Raw genomic sequence first — 18,061 nt, 5'->3', positions numbered from 1 at the left:
GTGGACTAAGAACTACCGTGAACTTCTGGAAGATGAAAGATGGATGTGATGACATTGTTAAGATAAAATATACAGGAAAAAGCCAAAGCTGATATTAATATTTTTACCACCCCTTAAGTAGTACTCCAGCAAATAAAGGGTATCAAAATCAAAGTGTGTGACTGAAAAAAATTCATCTGCAGAATTATCGTACAACTCACAAAAGTAGCAGGCCTTTGTTTTGCCTTCATATGAGGCTAGAAAAATACTCTCTAAAAGAATGGGTCTCTTTTTCTACGGCCCATGCCCTTCCTAGAGCTAGACACGAACTTGCCTGCCAACCAAGTGCCTGCAGGGCTGGAGAAATGGCTCTGCGCCACAGCCTCCATCCTGGGCAAACCCAAGGATGGGAGCATGGGCCAGGGAGCACAGAACAAGGGCAGCATGTGAACATGATGGGTGTGGCGGGCCGGACCATGGTGCTGAGTAGGTCCACTGAGCCCTGGGTGCAGCTGTTCATCTCCTCCACCAGCATGATGGACACCACTGAGGAGAACCGCAGCCACAGCACCCACTTCTTCGAGTTCCTCACCGAGGAGCTGGCCCTGGGCCAGGACCAGATAATTTTCCACTTTTCCCCCCTGGAGCACTGGCAGACTGCCAAGAAGGGGATGGTCATAACTTTTTAGTGACTGGCCTCGAGGGATCCAGGGCATCTGTGAGCTGGCTGCCCCTTCCAGAGAGTCCTCCTGGCAGAGCACCTGGTGTTACCAGCTTTGGGTAATTCCTCATGAGACATTCCTGTGACCTCGTAATCCTCTTCTTCTCCATCCTCAAGTCAAATAAAGGGATTATCCTCATTAAAATAAAATAAAATGGTGGTATACATAAAACTACTGTAGAGAACTTGTCATACATAAAGATTCCTGAGCGCATCTTCAGAGTTTTAGGACATTTTCAGACATGCAAGGACTCGGAAAGGTTATCATCCATTGACTCTTCCAGAAAAAAATTGAGGATATACTCTACCAAAGCAAAAAAAAGTTATCTATAAAAAAGGGTAGCCAGGTGCAGTGACTCATGCCTGTAATCCCAGCACTTTGGGAGGCTAAGGCAGGCGGATCACTTGCAGTCAGGAGTTCAAGACCAGCCTGGCCAACATGGTGAAACCCTGTCTCTACTAAAAATATAAAAAATTAGCCAAATGTGGTGGCAGGTGCCTGTAATACCAGCTATTCAGGAGGCTGAGGCAGAAGAATTGCTTGAACCTGGGAGGTGGAGGCTGCAGTGAACCAAGATCGCACCACTGCACTCCAGCCTGGGGGACACAGTAAAACTCCGTCTTAAAAAAAAAAAAGCAGGGGGACGGGGGGAGGGCGGAAAAGAGGGATTTAAGATAATATTTAAGGGGAAAGAGGAATTTAAGGACCCAAGCTAGGAGTATAATAAGGAGAAACAGAAGGACAGATATATAGATGACTTAAAACTAAAAAAGCTTACTGGGATTGCAAACAGTCAGTTCTCAACTCATCATTCCCTCCTTGAAATGATTTCTTCACTTAGCTTCTGGAACATCACTCTCCCCTAGATTTCTCCTACCTTAAAGGCTGCTCCTCTGACTCTTTCGCTGGATCTTCTTCTTCTTGACCGCTAATGTCCAAGTGCTCCAGGGTTCAGAATTCAATTGATTGTTCTCTCCTGTCTATATTCACTTATATAATCTCATCATAGCTTTCAACATCATCAGTGTGCTGACCACTTCCAAGCACATCTTAAATCATACCACTTCTCACCATTTCTACCACCACCATCCTATTCAAGTTATTATTTCTCATGTAGACAATTCCATTAGTCTCTTAACTGGCCTTCCAGGTTCCACACTTTCTTCTGTTCTTCACAAGAAGCCAGTGTGTGCTTTAAAAATGTAAACCAGATTATGCTACTAACCTGATCAAAACGCTGTTTAAGTGTCCCATCTCACTTAATACAATCCACATTTCCTACCATTGCCTCCCTCTATAATTTACGTTCTTCTCCTCCTCATGCTTACGCTGCTCTAGTCACACTGAGCAGAGCACTGCTCCTTGAATGTGCCAACCTCAGTTTCACCCGTGTCTTGCACTCGCTCTAGCTGAAAAACTGTTCATATGGCTTGCTCCCTCACTTCACTTAGGCTTCTGCCCTATCTCACTTCCCCTTGTCTTTCTTTCCCACCCTAATACAATCCTCTACCGTGCTTTATATTTCTACGAGGCATTTTACTTACTAGGTATCTCCTCCACTATAATGCATGCTCCATGAGGGTACTCTTTTCTGCCTTGTTTAATGCTGTATCAGAAGCACCCAGAACAGCACCAGGTACCTAGTAAAAGCTTAGTTAAGTCTCTGTTGAATAAAAGGAAGGAAAGAAGAAAGGGAATGAAGGAGAAAGGGAAGGAGGGAGGAAACAAGTAATCCAAATTAAAACAGAAAGTCAGAGGGCTCCAAGAATATATTTTCACGAAAAAACTAATTTACCTTTTTAAAAAATCATATGATAATATGCTTAAATGACCTAAATTATCTGAATTAGAAAGTAAAAACATATTCCATTTTTAAAAAGAGCAATTATAATACACTGCCACCCTTACCTTCCACTTCTCAGTTTTTCCGTTGTTTGTGGTAATACTTCTCTCTCAAGTGGCACAGATTTAATGATATAGAATTATATCTATTTCCTTATAGGTCCAAACATACTACATACACACTTATAATAATATAAATGCTGGTTAAATATTTTCCAATAGATCTTGGATTACAAACTCAAAGACCAACAAGGGCTAGACAGGAAATGTAAATGAGTAAAATGGGGCAGGTAAAGACTACAGTGAATTGAAGATGTGTGTTCAATCTAAGGAGAAGGTTGATACTCTTGTCTAGTAAACTGGCTGCCTATGGGAGTATATGCCAATTGTTACGGAGTCATCTGATTTAAGAGAAGCTAAAATCTGGATTTATGTGAAATCTCCCAATTATTAAACATTATAAACTAATTAAAAAATAACATACAGTCAGGTGTGGTGGCTCACGCCTTTAATTCCAGCCCTTTGAGGGGTGGAGGTGGGAGGATTACTTGAGGCCAGGAATTTAAGGCCAGCCGGGGCAACATAGTGAGACCCCCACCTCTACAAAAAAGAAACTTAAAAATTAGCTGGGCATGGTGGTGCATGCCTGTAGTCATAGCTACTTGGTAGGCTGAAGTGGGAAGATCTCGAAAGCCCAGAAGATAAAGGTTACAGTGAGCTACGATCTTGTCACTGCACTCCAGCCTAGCAGACAGAGCAAGACCCTATCTCTATGAAAAACTTAAAAATATATATATATACCATGTGAGCCAAATAAAATACCTCTATGGGCTGGACTTGCCATAAGAGGCCTCAGTTTACAAACTCTGCTACAAGCAAAACTCAGACTACATTATCGTTAGCAAACATAAATGTAAATGCTACAAACCTTGACAAGTATAAATGGTAGATCAAGATTAGAGGTTCAAGTATATTATGTAAAGTATATGATGCAAAGTTTACCAACGGAAGAACTAAAATTAAGTATATATGACTAGCAGAGTATGGTGCAGTGCAAGAAGTAAACAATAAATTTCATAATTTTATAGAGATAAAGTAACTGTTAATAAGTGACAGGTCACAAGTTAAAAATATATTTTAGTGCTCATTATTCTGAGATATAGAAATAAGTACCAAAACAAATAAAAACTGGACAGTGGGATAACGAGTATAAGTGAGACTTTACCTTTTCATGCTGCTTTGTACTGTTTGAATTTCATTACAATGTCATATATTTCCACAATCATGTTTTAAGATTTAGCATTTTTATCATTATGCACATATAATTGCATAATTTAAAATTTTTTCAAGTTTAATTTCAAGGAAAGATAGTTTGCCAGTTATGACTTTAATGCCATGAGCGAAAAAAAAGCATCAAGACTAAACCGTGTTTAATATAAGTATCTAATTTCACAACTCCTAACATAACATGAACTCATGAACTCAAAAGCATCGACTTAGAAGACTACAAAAATTGTGCTTTAAAATTAATAAAGAGACACCTGACTTTTGGGCTTCTGTAGATAAGAAAGGAGAAATAAAAAAGAATCTTAGAAATCATAGGTTTATGAGTACATGCACCAAAGAATACAAAAAACACTGGTCTTCATTCTTAATGTTAGCCTCCAAAGGAGTAATAGTAGCTAATATTTACTGAACATTTCCTATGTGCTAACTACCAAGCTAACGATGATACTAGCAACTCGGTGAGGTAAACACTACTACTATCCAAATATCACAGATAAAACTGAACTTTAAAGAAGTTAGGTCATTTTCCCAGGACCACATGCAAGTAAGTATCAAAGCAAAGATCGAAGGCCAGATCTGACATGAAGTATGTGCTTTTAACAACTATAACCACCCTGCCTTTCCTACTATTGCAAGGTAAAGGGATAAGCTCCAAGTTAAACACCAGAAATTTCTCCTGTGGTCTACTATCGGTAGGTATGAACTTCCTTACTAATTCTAGTACCCTGTCCCATGCTTTGATAAGAGGAGACATGTCAAATTAACATCCTTTATAATTTGGTCCAAATTTCACTTTATCTTGCAGATATTATTTGAAAAATTCCTTGATACAGGACTGTGAACATTCCCTAATTTCAGTATAAATGAAGTTTCCTTTTCTGTTCTTTTAATGTTATTTCTTTTTTTATGGTTCCGAGGATTAGGAAAGTAACAACGTATACTTTCTCTGTCATGGTTTCTGTACTCCAGATAGACTGGTAGCCAACGCAATTGGAGGCAGAGAAACCCATTAGAGGCCTCTGCAATACTGCAGGTGTTCAGAGCTTCGGTATGTCTAAGTAAAAGTTATTTTAAAAAAAGAGAATTAATAAAAGTTGTTGGTTCAAAGTAATTAAGAGTGAGAGATGACTGCCAGGATGTGAAATACAGGAGAGGAAGAAAGTAATCAAGAATATAAGTTTGGAGCATGCCATTTACAATTCTGTATACCTTCCTCCCACATGACAGGTACTTGAAAATTTGCTGAACAGATGATTTACTGAATTAAAGATTTGCCAGTGTGAACATGGATAGGTCCTATAAATTAATAGAGACATGGAAAACTAATGATATGAGCTTAGAAGCCCAGAATCTGAAAGAGAATACCTAAGACCAGCAAGTCTTTAAAATAAAAACAAGAAACAAGACTATTACTCAAAGTATACTCTTCAGGAAGCTGATCTTGACTGACCTCACATGACTGATCATTATGACACTAAATAGGGTGAGGAGAGCTGATAGGTCTCTTTTGAAACTCTTTAAGGCTAGCTTGAACATGCTTGAGTATCATTTCACTGATAAACTATTTTAATATATCTTTTAATATTTTATTTAAATATCTATATAATATTTAATATATAATTTTAAAATTCTGAATTAATTAAAAGCTTAGCATTTGTAAGAACAGCACAAAGAACTCCTTCCTTTATATCCTTCACTCAGATTTACCAATTGTTAACATTTTGTTCTATTTGCTTTATCACTCTCTTCTATTTTCCCTAAACTTTTTAGAAGTCACAGGCACACCATTTTACTCCTAAACACTTCAGGATATGACTTCCTAAGAGCAAAGATATTTACTTACATAATCACAGAACAATTTTAAAAATCAGGAAATTTAATACTGAAAATACACAATTATCTAATTTGTATATTAGATAACAGACCTCGAATGTTGCCAATTCTCCCAATAACATCCTTTTTAGCAACTTTTTTCTGGTCTAGGATCTAATCTAAGATCATACTACACATTTTGTTTGCATGACTCTTTAATCCATTAATCTGGAACAGATAGTTTCTCAGCCTTTGTCTTTTATGACACTAACACTTTTGTAAAGTAGAAGTCAGCTGTTTCACAGAATGTCTCTCAATTGGGGTATGCCTGATATTTTATCCTGCTCAGTGCATCACACCAGGAGTACAGCCTATCACTAAGTCCCATTACTAGCAATACTAAACTTGATCACTTCGGTAATGGGATGTTTCTTCACTGTAAAGTTATTTCTTACTTTGTGATTAATAACTAATGTATGAGGAGATACTTTTAGACTATGTAAATACCCTATTTCTCATAAAACATTCACTCACTAGTTTTAGCTAGTGACGACTCTTGCCTGAATCAATTATGGTGATGTGTGCAAAATGATTTGTATAACTCTTTCATTCTTGCAAATTTATTAACTGACATTCTATGGTATGCAGAAGCTTTTCTTTACACCCTATGTGTTTACATATTTATTGAGTATGGATTCTTATTTAATTCAATAGGTTTATAATCCATTTTATTTTGATATTCAATAGCACCAGATACAGTAAGTGGGAGCTCCTTCAAGCTGATTCACATGTCCTTCTGACATATCCCCACCATTTGTCTGAGCACTTCCTTGGCTTTCTGATATATGATGTTCCATTTTGTACTCTCCCTGTACCACCCCTTAAATCAGTCATTTCTCTAAGTGCTGAGTCTTTTCAGAAGGAGATGCTTTTTAGAAACCAATATCTGGGTCTCAAGATGTGTTCATTGCTAATGACATACCAATTCTTCTGGGCCTTTTCAGCAGAAAGAACTAGAAGATATATTTTTATCAGTTCTATTTTTAAAAATTATATCCAACTTAAGAAAAACAATACATTTTCCACTACGACATTTGGGCAACACATACTTTACAGAAATAGCCACACAAAAATCTATATAGTGAAATGCTTGTAATTATTGGTTAATTTTTCCTTTTAAACATTGTACAAATTTTTGTTCTACTACACAGTAGGCCAGTGATATAAATTTTTCAATTTTATAAAAACAAAGCACAAATAAAACTGTAATTTAACCATTTAAGATATACAAGTCAAAGCTAGAAGAGCCTCTTTTCTGACATAAAATAAACAGGATTTAACAAAGACCAAGAATAATTAATATTTGAAAAATAATACAGAGGGCTTTAAGCCTTTTTTTCTCCTAAGACTATAAAATATACTACAATTAAATTAGCAAGTTAATCAGAGGAGAGAAATTAAATGAATTAATTTTAAAATACTAATTTCTTTGACTTCCTTCACTCCCATATCTACTGGGATTTTCCAAGGGTGTACAAATCCTTGAAAACAACTACTCTATCATTTCCACTTAACAAAAAGAAGTAGTTGGGTCATAATTTTGTGTGGAAAAAGAGAAAGTGGGCTATTCATATGGACCTATACAAATCCTTGGATGCTTGGACATTACTGCACATCTGATCTAGACAGGCTGATAATAAGCAAGTCAAATGGACAGAATATACTCTAAAAGTTTTGTTTTTTTTGCGGGCGGGGGGTGGTTCCTCAATCTGTTCCTCAGGTTATTAAATTTTATCACAGACTTAAGTAATCATTTACCTAACCAGCATTTATTAAATATCTACTTTATTTCCAGAGCTGAGCTAGGTGTTCCCTCCCCTCCTCTTTGGCCTTACTAGCAAGTCCTTCAGTGCTTCTTTTTACTCACTCTACCACCTCTTCTGCTTCACCCCACCTGTTCCCTGCCCTCTGTAAGCCTCACAGTATAGTATAACATTTCAGCCACCCTCTTGGCAGAATCCTCAGGATATTTCTGCATGATAAGATTAAATGTTACACTTTTTCTAAGAACACCTGCTCTTCAGGTATACCACTTTGTAAATTGCCAATATGAAAGGCTAAGAATTTCCCAGCAACATTAGATGTCTGAAGCTCTCACACCACTAATTACACTCTCCTATCTTTAATCTCTCTTTCAGTCTATAAAAGTGCTCACATATCTTGCATATTAAAAAAAAGAAGCTTCTAGAAGAAAAGCTTTTCTTCCCATTTATTCGACTCACTGTAACACTGTAATCTGGTTGTTTTTATTTTATTTTTATTTTTATTCTTTTTGAGATGGAGTCTTGCTCTGTCGCCCAGGCTGGAGTGCAGTGGTGCGATCTCGGCTCAATGCAACCTCCGCCTCCTGGGTTCAAGCGATTCTTCTGCCTCAGACTCCCAAGTAGCTGGGACTACAGGCACACGCCACCACACCCAGATAATTTTTGTATTTTTAGCAGAGACGGGGTTTCACCATATTGGCCAGGCTGGTCTCGAACTCCTGACCTCGTGATCGCCTGCCTCGGCCTCCCAAAGTGCTGGGATTACAGGCGTGAGCCACTGAGCTTGGTCTGCAATCTAGTTGTTATCCTGGAACTTCTCCCTCTTCCTCACTCAAACAAGTTATTTACTCGTGGTTACTTTTTCCTGTGTTCCTCTATTATTCCTCACTCCAACTGCTTGTATGTCCTAACTCATCTCCTTGCCTCTAATCTCTTCTTCAAATGCTCCCTTTTCCCACCTATCTCTTTACACGCTGCTGCCAAAGTACTCTTTATAAAACCCAAATATCACATTTCTCCCACGCTTAAAACAAACCTATGACTTCTTAGTGCCTAAAAATTAAAACCCAAGTCTTCATCATAGAATAGAAAGTCACATATTATCTCACCCGTCCACCTGTTGTTATGGAACTCTTCATACCCCTTGAGCCACCCACACTGTTTTGTACCATAAGCTCCAATTTTTATGAATGATATATAAATCTCAAAACCCTGATGTTGACCACAAATGTCCTGTGCTCATCCTGCTCCATCCTCTGGAATCCTCAGGGTCCACTCCTGACTCTTATCTGTCAAGGTATAGCTCAATATCACTTCCTCTTTTAAGCGTTCCTGACTCATATGAGTAGAGCCCATCAGTCCTTTCACAAGACCACACTGTGTGTGTTTACCTCTATTACAGCATGTCACACTTTAATGTAATTAATTGTTAACATCTGTTTTCCACTCTAAACCGTGAGTTCCTTGAAGTCAATAGTTGCTTTTATCCATCACTATGTTCTCTATGCCTATCATTCCTAATAGGTGTTCAATAAATATTGTTGAATAAGTGAAATTAAAAAGTAGAATGGAAAATTTTTTTGAATGATAAAAATAAAAATAAAAAGCAGAATGCAAAGTGAGATTATAATCTCATACAGATAACATAAACCTGACTATTAAACATCCTTACCTGGTAACTAACTATTTTCTTTCCATCGCTTCTAGTCTGAGGTAAGGTCAAAGGCCCAGATACCACCCAAACATCTTCAAACCTTTCTGTCAGCTCTCGACAGTACATTTCTATTCTGAAAAACAAATAAAAAAAGTATGATATTCTCACATATATACATGTAAGACAGCAGCAAATCATATCAATTCCTATGAAAGATACCAAGAAAAACTGCATTTGAGAAATTAAACAAGAACATGGCACAAAACATTATAAGCATATAAACAATTATTTTCCCAGTTTGCTTACTGCACAGAAAAAACTTAAAAATCACATACACTAACAAAACTATCTACATTTTTCTTTATGTGCACTCAGAGTACATTCCGGAATTCAAATTTCATGAACTTAAAACTTTTTTTATGCCATAGTTCCCAACCAGCTTTCAAGAATTATGTATCATTCCAACAAGATGATATACTTTATTTAACCATTCCTCTTGCAGGACAATTGGGCTTATGTTAACATTTCTTATATAATGCAATGTTGTATCAATTCCTTAGGATAAATTTCAAGGACCAGAATTACTGAATGAATTTATTTTAAAGACTCGTCATCATATGTAAAACTAACATTTTTAATAGGGTTATATCAATTTACTCTATAAGCTCCAAAATACAACACAGCAGTTTCACAACAATCTTTATAATGCTGGGATTTATCATTTAAAATCTGTTTTTGTCAATTTACCAGATAAAAATGGCAAGTATTTTTTTTTTCTTTTTTTAGATGGAGTCTCACTCTGTCACCCAGGCTGGAGTGCAATGGTGCAATCTCAGCTCACTGCAACCTCCGCCTCCCGGGTTCAAGTGATTCTCCTGCCTCAACCTCCCGAGTAGCTGGGATTACAGGTGCCCAAATGGCAAGTAGTTGTAATATGTACTTTCATACACATATGAAAGTATGTATATGACTGCAGTTGGAAGTTTTTTGGTTTTTTTTTTTTTTTTTGAGATGGAGTCTCACTCACTCTGTCACCCAGGTTCAGCTCACTGCAACCTCCATCTCCTGGGTTTAAGCGATTCTCCTGCCTCAGCCTCCCGAGTAGCTGGGATTTTAGGTGTGTGCCACCACACCCGGCTAATTTTTTTTTAATTTTTAGTAGACACACGGTTTTGCCACGTTGCCCAGACTGGTCTCCAACTCCTGACCTCAAGCGATCTGCCCACCTCGGCTTCCCAAAGTGCTGGCATTACAGGCATGAGCCACTGAGCCCGGCCCAGTTGGAAGAGATTTCTAAATGAGAGATAACAATGCATGTCCTCATTCCTCAGTTTCTTATCTAAAAAGTAAAATCCAATTATTTTTATAGGCTGGTATAAGTGCAGTGGTGTTTACAACTAATTGTTCACAACCAGTTACATACTTCTTTGTTCCTTCTCTACTCCCACTGCTTCACTTGACTGGCCTTAAAAATTTTTTTTTAATTATTTTTAATAGGATGCATATATATGTCCAATTACAAGGTAAAGTTTTCCTCCCAGAAATTTCTCTCTTGGGGAAAGAAAATGTTAAATGCTTCCACAGGTATGCGATCAGTAAATCCAGAATATGGAAAGGAAACTCTAGGACAAATATCCTAGATCTTCAACAGATAATCTGAATGGAGGAAAAAAAAAAAGAAAGGAAAATCTACAGATTAATAGGAACTAAAGAGATACATCAACCAAATTTTTGTGTCTATCCTGTTTGAATCCTGGTTCAAACCAACCAACAACAACAAAAAATTAAAGACAACCAGGAAAATTTGAACACTGACTGTAAAATTGGTAATAAAGAATTATTGTTAAATTCTTTAAGGGCATTAATAATACTGTGGTTATATTTTAAAAGAATCCTTATCTTCTAAATATATATAACGAAACATTTATGGATAAAATATCTGCAATCTGCTAAAAATAATCTGAGTGGGGCAAAGTGAGGGTATGTAGATGAAACAAATGTCGCCATGACTGATAACTGCTGAAGTCTCTCATTGGTGCAGGGTGTTCTCTTCATTATTTTAAACCACAAAGTACTATATGGGGAAAAACACAATAGCCTGAAAGAACCTCAAACTGTTAGTTTTAGATGCATAAAGAAGCCACCTGACAGTGTCAGAAAAATGTAGAAGGCCCAGATTATTTTATAGTTAGGTTCTATCAAAAACTGGTTAATAGTGGCCGTGCGTGGTGGCTCATGCCTATAATCCCAGCACTTTGGGAGGCCAAGGTGGGCAAATCACAAGGTCAGGAGTTCAAGACTAGCCTGGCCAACACAGTGAAACCCCATGTCTACTAAAAATACAAAAATTAGCCAGGTGTGGTGGCGTGTGCCTATAATCCCAGCTACTCAGGAGGCTAAGGTAGGAGAATCGCTTGAACCCGGGAGGCGGAGGTTGTAGTGAGCCGAGATTGTGCCACTGCACACCAGCCTGGGCGACAGTGGGAGACTTTGTCTCAAAAAAAACAAAAAACAAACAAAAAAACTGGTTAATAGTTACATTAAACTATACCCCAACTTTTTTTAAGTTCAGGAACTTTTTTTTTTTGAGATAGGGTCTTGCTCTGTTGTCCAGGCTGGAATGCAGTGGCACAATCACCACTCACTATAGCCTCAAACTCCTGGGCTCAAGTGATTCTCCCACCTCAGCCTCCTGAGTAGCTGGGATACAGGCATGGACCACCACACTTGGTTAATTTTTTAAATTTTTAGTAGAGACAAGGCTTCACTATGTCCCAGGCCAGTCTCAAACTTCTGGCCTCAAGCAATTCTCCTGCCTCGGCCTCTCCAAGTGCTGAGACTATAGACATGAACCACTGACCCTGGCCTAAAGCTCAGGAGCTCTTGAAATACAAAACTGTTTTTTTTAAAAAAAAGCTAAGAAATATTAGAATACAAGAGAAAATAATAGTGTTCACTGAACACACTCAAAAAAGATGCTGCCTCAATTATTAAGATTATTATTTTGAGTCATTTCTTTCAAAACTTGACTTTTGAACAGTGGCAAACATGATCAAAAAGGCAGGCTACGTTTTGAAGTCTGATCTTCTGTAGAAGACTGTACTCCCAAAACACAGCAAAGAAAACTGGACCAAAGTACTTACCTTCAGAGGCTTAGCTTTTGAAAAACAAAGACAGAAACAGCTAATAGGCACATCAGTACATTCTCCTGTCACTTCATTTATCTTCCATAGAATCATGTTTTTAAAACTCTCATCCCTCACCTGTTCCAATATCCAGAATTATTATCAAAATCCTGAGGCACAATGTTAGAAAGGTAAAAGGTTTCAGCCATGGCTTTCTGTAAAGAAAGAAACATAGTAACTCGCACTGAAATGCTTTCCCCTTTAAAAGATATTTTATTAAAAAGACACAGAAAAACACTTTCTTATTTAAACATTAGTGCTAGGCAATTATTGACTACTTGTTTCAATAAATGAAAGCCATAATTATTCCAGGACAGAAAGCTCTTACAATAATTATTCAAAATGAGGACTATAAAGTAAGTAGTCAGGTAGGCTTATCAATTATAAAATCCAAACCTATAACGTGAATTCTAAGAACTAAATATTTCCAACACAAAGCTTAAGGGCAAATTTTGGTTTTAAGCCTCTGGCAAAGAGTTTCTCAATAGAGATCAATTTTCACAAAAGTTATTTTAGTACAGTACAAACATACTAGTTCAAAAGTGGCAGAGAAAACGTCCTTGTTCTTCTGAATATCTGGCCACTATGTGTTCATTCACTTCACATTTTTCACCCAAATATACAAGGCTCTACCTCACTGTAATTTCCTCACTGATCTATACTAACTGCCAATGCTACAAGTACCTTCTCTTCAAGCAGTCGCTCTCAATCTTGGGTTCACATTGGAATAATCTAGGGAGCTTTAAAAATATTGACATTGATGCCTGGGTCTCATCCCTGAGAGTTTCCAGTTTTGTAAGTATGAGGTTGAGGTCTGGGCATCAGGATTGCAAAAACTTCTCCAGGTGATTACAATGAGTGTCCAAGGTTGAGAATTACTATCTTAATGACATAATCACCAATAGTTCACGTAACAAATGTCAATATCATGAAAGACACTCCTCCCACTTTTTGGCAGGGAAATCATTCTAGATTAAAGAAGACTAAAAAAATATGATAACTAAATGTAATGTGTGATTCATGATTGAATACTGAATCAAAAAAGCTATAAAGGTCATAATTCGGACCATGTGGGAAAGCTGACTATACATTGTATTTTAGATAATATTACTGCACAAATATATAAAAATGTATTACTATACACTTCTTGGTGTGATACTTGTATTTATATATACTCATATATATAAACATCCTCATTCTTAGATGATGCATACTCCTGAGCAATCCATTTAGAAATAAAACATGTCTGCAACTTTGTCAATGGTTGCAGAATTTACATATGTATATGTAAAGTAAATGTATCAATGTTTGTTGTACTATTTTTTCACCTTTTCTATAAATTTCTACAAATTAAAAAAATTTTTCAAAATAAATTAGCCAGGCATGATGAAACATGACTATAGTCCTAGTTAGTCGGGAAGCTGAGGAAAGAGGACCGTATAAGCCTAGGAGTTCAAGACTACAGTAAGCTATGATTCCACCACTGTACTCCAGCCTGGGCATCAAAGCGAGACTCTGTCTCTAATCAACTAATTAAAAATAAGTGAGTGGCTGAGCACAGTGGCTCACCCCTGTAATCCCAGCACTTTGGGAGGCCGAGGCAGGTGGATCACCTGAGGTCAGGAGTTTGAGACCAGCCTGGCCAACGTGGTGAAACCCCATCTCTACTAAAAATACAAAACACCTGGGTGTGGTGGCAGGAACCTGTAATCCCAGCTACTTGGGAGGCTGAGGCAGGAGAATCACTTGAACCCGGGAGGCGGAGGTTACAGTGAGCCAAGATCGTGCCATTGTACTCCAGCCTGGGTGACACAGAGACTCCATCTCAAAATATAAATAAACAAACAAACAAACATTAGCTGAGCATGGTGACGCACCCCTGTAATCCCAACCACTCAAGAGGCTGAGGCACAGGAATTGCTTGAACCTGGGAGGCAGAGGTTGCAGTGCGCCGAGATCAAGCCACTGTGCTCCGACCTGGGCAACAGAGTGAGTGAGACTCCGTCTCAAAAAAATAAATAAATAAAAGTGAGTAGCTTCAGCTCCCAGTGGCTTTCTAGTTCCCTTCACATAGCACTTAGTTTTCGTCATTCAACCTGTTTAAAAATGTCTCGGTATGTGATTGAAAGAAGAGAAATAAAGTCAGGAAGAAAAATAAGAGTATGGAAATTCTCAAGTTTTAAGGTTTGGCTCCTAGGTTTTTAAATCTCTAATTCCTGTTGTATGCATGACATCAGCCCCATATTCCCATCCCTCCCCCAAAGTATGCCTACACTTGAAAATTTGTTATTTCCTGCTGGAGCCATGTGTCCTCGTGACCACCCACTTCCAACATAATCTTCATTGAAGGCACTGAAGGTTGGAGGGATATCGGGATCAGGCTTAAATTTACAATGCTTTCTGTCTGCATCACCTGAAGAAAAACGCACAAAATGGATATGTTATCAGTAGACAAATGTCCCTCAAGATTCTCTAAGCAAGGCAAGCTGGTTGCTACTGGCTGGTGTCTCTCCAAGCAGCTAGTATTAGGGACTGCATGCATGTCTCAAGTTCCTGGGATAGTTCAGATACTTCATCTGAATTTAGAAAGTACTAGTCTAGGAAAGAATGCTTTTCATACAGTGTAGCTATCTCATATAATTTTGACTCTGGCCTTTCCAGTTAAAGAAAAACTCCTCTGAATAGTATTTTAAGTAAAAACAATCACCAATCAAAACACTAAACTATATAAAAAGCTTGGCTACTAAATAAACTCTTGTTTTTTAAAAAAGACTCCCATGTATTGTATTTTGTACGATTGCATTTGACAAGTTTATGTGTACTGAAATAATGGATATATATAGACACAAAACAATTTGTTCTAGGCAGGCACAGCCTTGGGGAGAGGAGTGTCTCTGATATCTTGCTTACTGCCTCTTGAACCATGACAAAATAAACATTTAAGTTATGAGCTCCACCCAGAAATTTCTAAAACAGAATATCTGGGTACCACATAGGAGAGAAGAAATCTCAGATTTTATTTATTTTCTGACACCTCCAGAATGGTTTGTCACAGAGAACATTAGCAAATCCTAACACCACCTATTGCACTATCGTGAGGTGAGACTTTCTTAAACTACAAAAGTTATGACAACAAATGAAACATACTCAGACTGTTATTCAAAGAAGTGTAAAATGGAGAACAATGAAGTCACTGATTCCAAGGTGATTTCATTCAGCCAAGAAAAATTTAGTATCAGATCCCAAAGTTTACAGTAAAGTATCATATATGTAGCTTTTTAGAATCACTTTATAAAGAATAATACAGAAAAATTTATCATTAGTAAATTTCTAAGTGTCATTACCATTGGAATCACTTCCTTCTACAGCTAGTTATCTTTGGCTGGTGCTTACTGCCCTGGAAAAGCAATTTGTAGGAATTTCCAAAGACCTAAAAAGATACCTTCCTTGAGAAAAGATATAAATTTACTGCTGTAAGGTGTCTAGCAGTATTCCCAGTGGAGAACCATATTAAACCATGCTCAGGGATTGAGGTTCCCTGATCTCCTCTTGATGCACAGATTTGGGCTGTTAAGTCTGCATGATAGCCAGTTTTTGACTTTACCTTCTCTCGAACAAACTTTTTATCTTCCTTTTGACCTTTCTCCGTTCAGTGCCAAGACAACCTTCCATGTAGTCCCTAAGAGTGGGCAGGGAAGTTAGTTCTAGTTCACTCTTCCCTGAGGATGTAGCCCTTTGGAGTTCCAGGGTAACACAGGAAGGGTCTCCTACACTGCAAGACCTACAGGACAACCTACCTTGGGTGAGCCTTAGGTCTTTCCTTCAATCCTCCTCACCCCATAATGCTGTGAATTCAAAGGCAAATGTGGTTTTGGTTTGCCAAGACTGTGCTTACCTCTTTGGATTCTTGCTTTCTCCCACCAACACTAGTCTAGCAATTCTCCACTATGCTGCTGGCTCTTCATTTTTCTTAAGCCATTTTTTAAAAGATATACTTTTAGTTGGGCATAGTGGCACATACCTGTAATCCCAGCTACTCAGGAGGCTGAGGCAGGAGGGTCACTTGAACCCAGAAATTCAAGACCAGCCTAGGCAACATAGCAAAAATCCATCTCAAAAAAAAAGGTAAAAAAAATACACGGATATATACTTTTTATATACTAACATTTTCTGTTTTCAGCAGGAAGATTCTATGTGAATAACTCAGTCCATCATTACTGAAAACAGAAGACCTTTTACATTAAAATCAAGTAAAACACAGGTACATTGCTCCCTATTTTCAAATAATATTAATTGGCTCTATTTTATTGCCTCAAAAGTACACAGCTCACAAGACTTATTATACAATATAAAATGCCCAGGTTTTCTTATATGCTTGATAAAGTTTTCACTTACATCAGTTTCTCTCTAACAGCAAGTACATTCCAAGCCTCCTGTTATTCTGCTGGTTGCTGTGCACTCTAGAATGGCACACACCTACTTTAATATCAGCATTTTAATATGCATAGCCATAGCACACATTTTAAAGCAAAGGAGAATATGTGGAACACACAGCAAATTAAAAAGCAAATAACAAAAGGGAACAAAACAACTGTGACAAAAGGTAATATCCTTAATAAATAAAAGAACTTATACAAATAAATTCAAAAGAGAATACCCCAACTGAAATAGGTAAAGAATAACTTACCAAAAAAGACTAATTCACAGCATGTTAACTCTCACTGATAATCAATAAACACAAGTAAAATGAGCATTAAATTGGTAAAGCTCAGTAATGCTCACCATGGGTGAAGGTTGAGAGAGAGAAGAAACAATGATGCTAGGAGTGTAAACTTGAAGAATCTACCTAGAAACCAATTTGACATTAATTATCAAGATCTGGTAATTCTACAGGACCCTATCAAGACATAAGGACACATGAATAAACTGACACACCTGCTTACTTCTCCAGCATCATTTCACATCACCTTCTCCCTCATTCATCTACTGGCACTCTTTTAGTTCCCTAAAAGAACAAAACTCCTCTCCACATTGGGGGCCTCCGAAGATGCAAGTGTTCCTTTCTTCCTAGAATGCTCTTCTCCACATCCTATGGCACATTCAACCCCTTGCCTAAGTAATTTTCGTTCACTCTTCAGTCCACTTTTCCAGAGAAGCCTTACTAATCAAAATCAGGTTCTTGTGTTATAATCTCTCATCACACTTTTTTTTTTTTTTTTGAGACACAGTCTCCCTCTGTTGCCTAAGCTGGAGTGTGGTGCTGCGGTCTTGGCTCACTGCAACCCCCACCTTCTGGGCTCAAGCGATCCTCCCATCTCAGTCCCCCAAGTAGCTGGAACCACAGAGGTGCACCACCACGCCCAGTTAATTTTTGTATTTTTTGTAGAAACGCGGTTTTGCCATGTTGGCCAGGCTCATCTCAAACTCCTGAGCTCAAACGCCTCAGCCTCCCAAAGTACTGGGATTACAGGTGTGAGCCACCACGCCCAGCCTCTCATCAAACTTTTTACTGTTCCTTAATTATACTACACTAACTTGCAATCACTTCCTTTGGAAAAATTATTGTAATTATACATCCAAAATTATTTGTTTGATGGGTCAACCCACTCTCCCAACTCAAAGTGTCATTGGGGTAGAGATCCTCTACTCTGGTCACACATAGGTCCCCAAGGGTTACCACAGTGCCAGACACATAGCAGGCACATAAATATTTGTTAAGGTAAAACTGAATGGTGCTCATTGCTGTAATATTTATGA

At 37.9% G+C, this 18,061-nt stretch overlaps 1 protein-coding gene across 2 annotated transcripts in view; it reads right to left on the bottom strand.

Moving 5' to 3' along the window:
- The window catches only part of EXOG (exo/endonuclease G), a 29,977-nt gene that overhangs the window by 10,199 nt on the left and 1,717 nt on the right, over positions 1 to 18,061 (bottom strand). For both annotated transcript variants that reach the window (XM_031009724.3, XM_004033863.5), the window contains 3 exons: positions 14,578 to 14,717; positions 12,383 to 12,459; positions 9,138 to 9,252 (listed from right to left, as the gene is read on the bottom strand). In XM_031009724.3, coding sequence (XP_030865584.1) covers positions 9,138 to 9,252; positions 12,383 to 12,459; positions 14,578 to 14,717 — 332 coding nt within the window. The remainder of the gene's footprint in view (positions 1 to 9,137; positions 9,253 to 12,382; positions 12,460 to 14,577; positions 14,718 to 18,061) is intronic.

The sequence above is a fragment of the Gorilla gorilla genome, chromosome 2 (genome assembly GCF_029281585.2).
Source record: "Gorilla gorilla gorilla isolate KB3781 chromosome 2, NHGRI_mGorGor1-v2.1_pri, whole genome shotgun sequence".
Classification (NCBI taxonomy): domain Eukaryota; kingdom Metazoa; phylum Chordata; class Mammalia; order Primates; family Hominidae; genus Gorilla; species Gorilla gorilla.
This window is presented reverse-complemented; position numbering and strand designations above follow the sequence as displayed.